The following is a 1,752-nucleotide window of genomic DNA, read 5'->3' on the forward strand; positions in this document are numbered from 1 at the left end:
TAGCTCCACATATTCTTCTGTCAGCACAGGTTCATCTTGCAACTGTTACCCACGCTCAACAACAGATTGCTTTCGCCACTTTGGTTTTGCTCCTGTTTGGCGTTGGTCAGAATACAGGCAAGACGGTGGTAAGCCGCTTGTGATTTTGCATTCCACTTTCACCACCATCACCACCACTTGTTTCCTTTTAGTTGATAGGGATAATACTTTGGTGTTGTCTTTTTCTATCTTCTAACCATGGCAGGAACTCCGACGGACTTCAATGAGTGCGTGTCCAAGGGCGAGCTTGCAACGTTCATGACTGAACAACGCAATCTTATGACCGAGCTGACGCGCAACGTGAACAATCTGGTCACCCGCATTGAACAGCTTGAGCACCGCCCTCCACCTTATCGTGCTGATGATGAAGATGCGGATGCTTTTGGTGATGAAGATGCGTATGCTGACGGTGGTCCCCGTCGCCGCCTCAACTTCAATCGTCGCGGTATGGCAGGTAATAATCATGGTAATAATGATCCTTTTGCTAAAATTAAATTTAGTCTACCACCTTTTGCTGGTAATGTTGATCCAGAGGCATATTTAGATTGGGAGCTTGCTGTTCAACAAAAATTTGATTCTCATAATGTTCCTGCTGAGCATAGAGTTAGACTTGCTACTAGTGAGTTTACTAATTTTGCTTTGTTCTGGTGGAGTGATCTTTGCAATGCCAATAATGCTGCTGCTGTGCCTCAAACTTGGAATGTTTTAAAGCAACGTATGACATCTCGTTTTGTTCCTCCTTATTACCAACGTGATTTACGTTTGAAACTACAAACTTTAAAACAAGGTGATAAAGGAGTAGAAGCATACTATCAAGAATTGCTTATTGGTTTAGCACGTTGTGGTATAAATGAAGATGATCATGATGCTAGTGCTAGATTTTTTGGTGGTTTAAACCATGATATACAGAACATACTTGATTACAAAGAATGGCGCAATTTTTCCCAATTGTATCATCTTGCTATTAAGGCAGAACGCGAAGTACAGGGACGCAAACAACACCAGCTTTTCAGGTCTAACAATGGGAGGAATTTTCAGCAGCGTTCCGAGCCGGAGACGCCCAAGCTTCCTGTTGCACCACAGCCATCTACACCTCCATTTTCTTCCGGGGTAAGTAAATTGTCTAATGTGCAGTTTCCACAGCTGAAGAAAGGTGGCACTCCGGGTGCTTCTACTAGCTCCTCCTCGTCCAGCTCTAAAATCATTTGCCACCGATGCAAAGGCATGGGACATGTCATGAAGGAATGCCCCAGTCGTCGCGCTTTCATTGCTACCGAGGATGGATATGTAAGTGCTAGTGATGTTGAAGATGATTTAGCCCTTGCTGCTAACATTGATGTAGATCCCACCGAGGGCGATCAAGACAAGGAGGCCATCACCATTGACTCCGTGGCTGCTGCCGCGGACTACCCTAGCCTTCTTGTGCAGCGTGTGTTGAGTACACATGTGGTACATGAAGAAGAGATGAAGATCCAACGCCACAATTTGTTCCACATGTATCTCATTGTGCAGGGTTGTCGTGTTCTCACTATCATTGATAGCGGGAGTTGCAACAACTTGGTGAGTTCAGATTTGGTTGACAAGCTTGGCTTGACCACACGACAACATTCGTATCCATATAAACTTCAATGGTTCAATAATAGTGCTAAGACTAAGGTATCTAAATCAGCACGCATTAGCTTTTTCACAGGCTCTTATCATGATACTGCTGAT

The 1,752-nt window shown here is 44.3% G+C and overlaps 1 protein-coding gene across 1 annotated transcript; it reads left to right on the forward strand.

Annotated features, from left to right (window-relative positions):
• The first annotated feature begins 204 nt into the window (after positions 1-204).
• LOC136499056 (uncharacterized) lies at positions 205-1,681 on the forward strand. The gene is made up of 2 exons (XM_066494757.1): positions 205-1,149; positions 1,262-1,681. The coding sequence occupies exons 1-2, from the start codon at positions 238-240 to the stop codon at positions 1,277-1,279; spliced, it is 930 nt and encodes a 309-aa protein (XP_066350854.1). The 5' UTR covers positions 205-237; the 3' UTR covers positions 1,280-1,681.
• The last annotated feature ends 71 nt before the right edge of the window (positions 1,682-1,752 follow it).

This window comes from Miscanthus floridulus, chromosome 13 (assembly GCF_019320115.1).
Source record: "Miscanthus floridulus cultivar M001 chromosome 13, ASM1932011v1, whole genome shotgun sequence".
Taxonomy (NCBI): Eukaryota; Viridiplantae; Streptophyta; class Magnoliopsida; order Poales; family Poaceae; genus Miscanthus; species Miscanthus floridulus.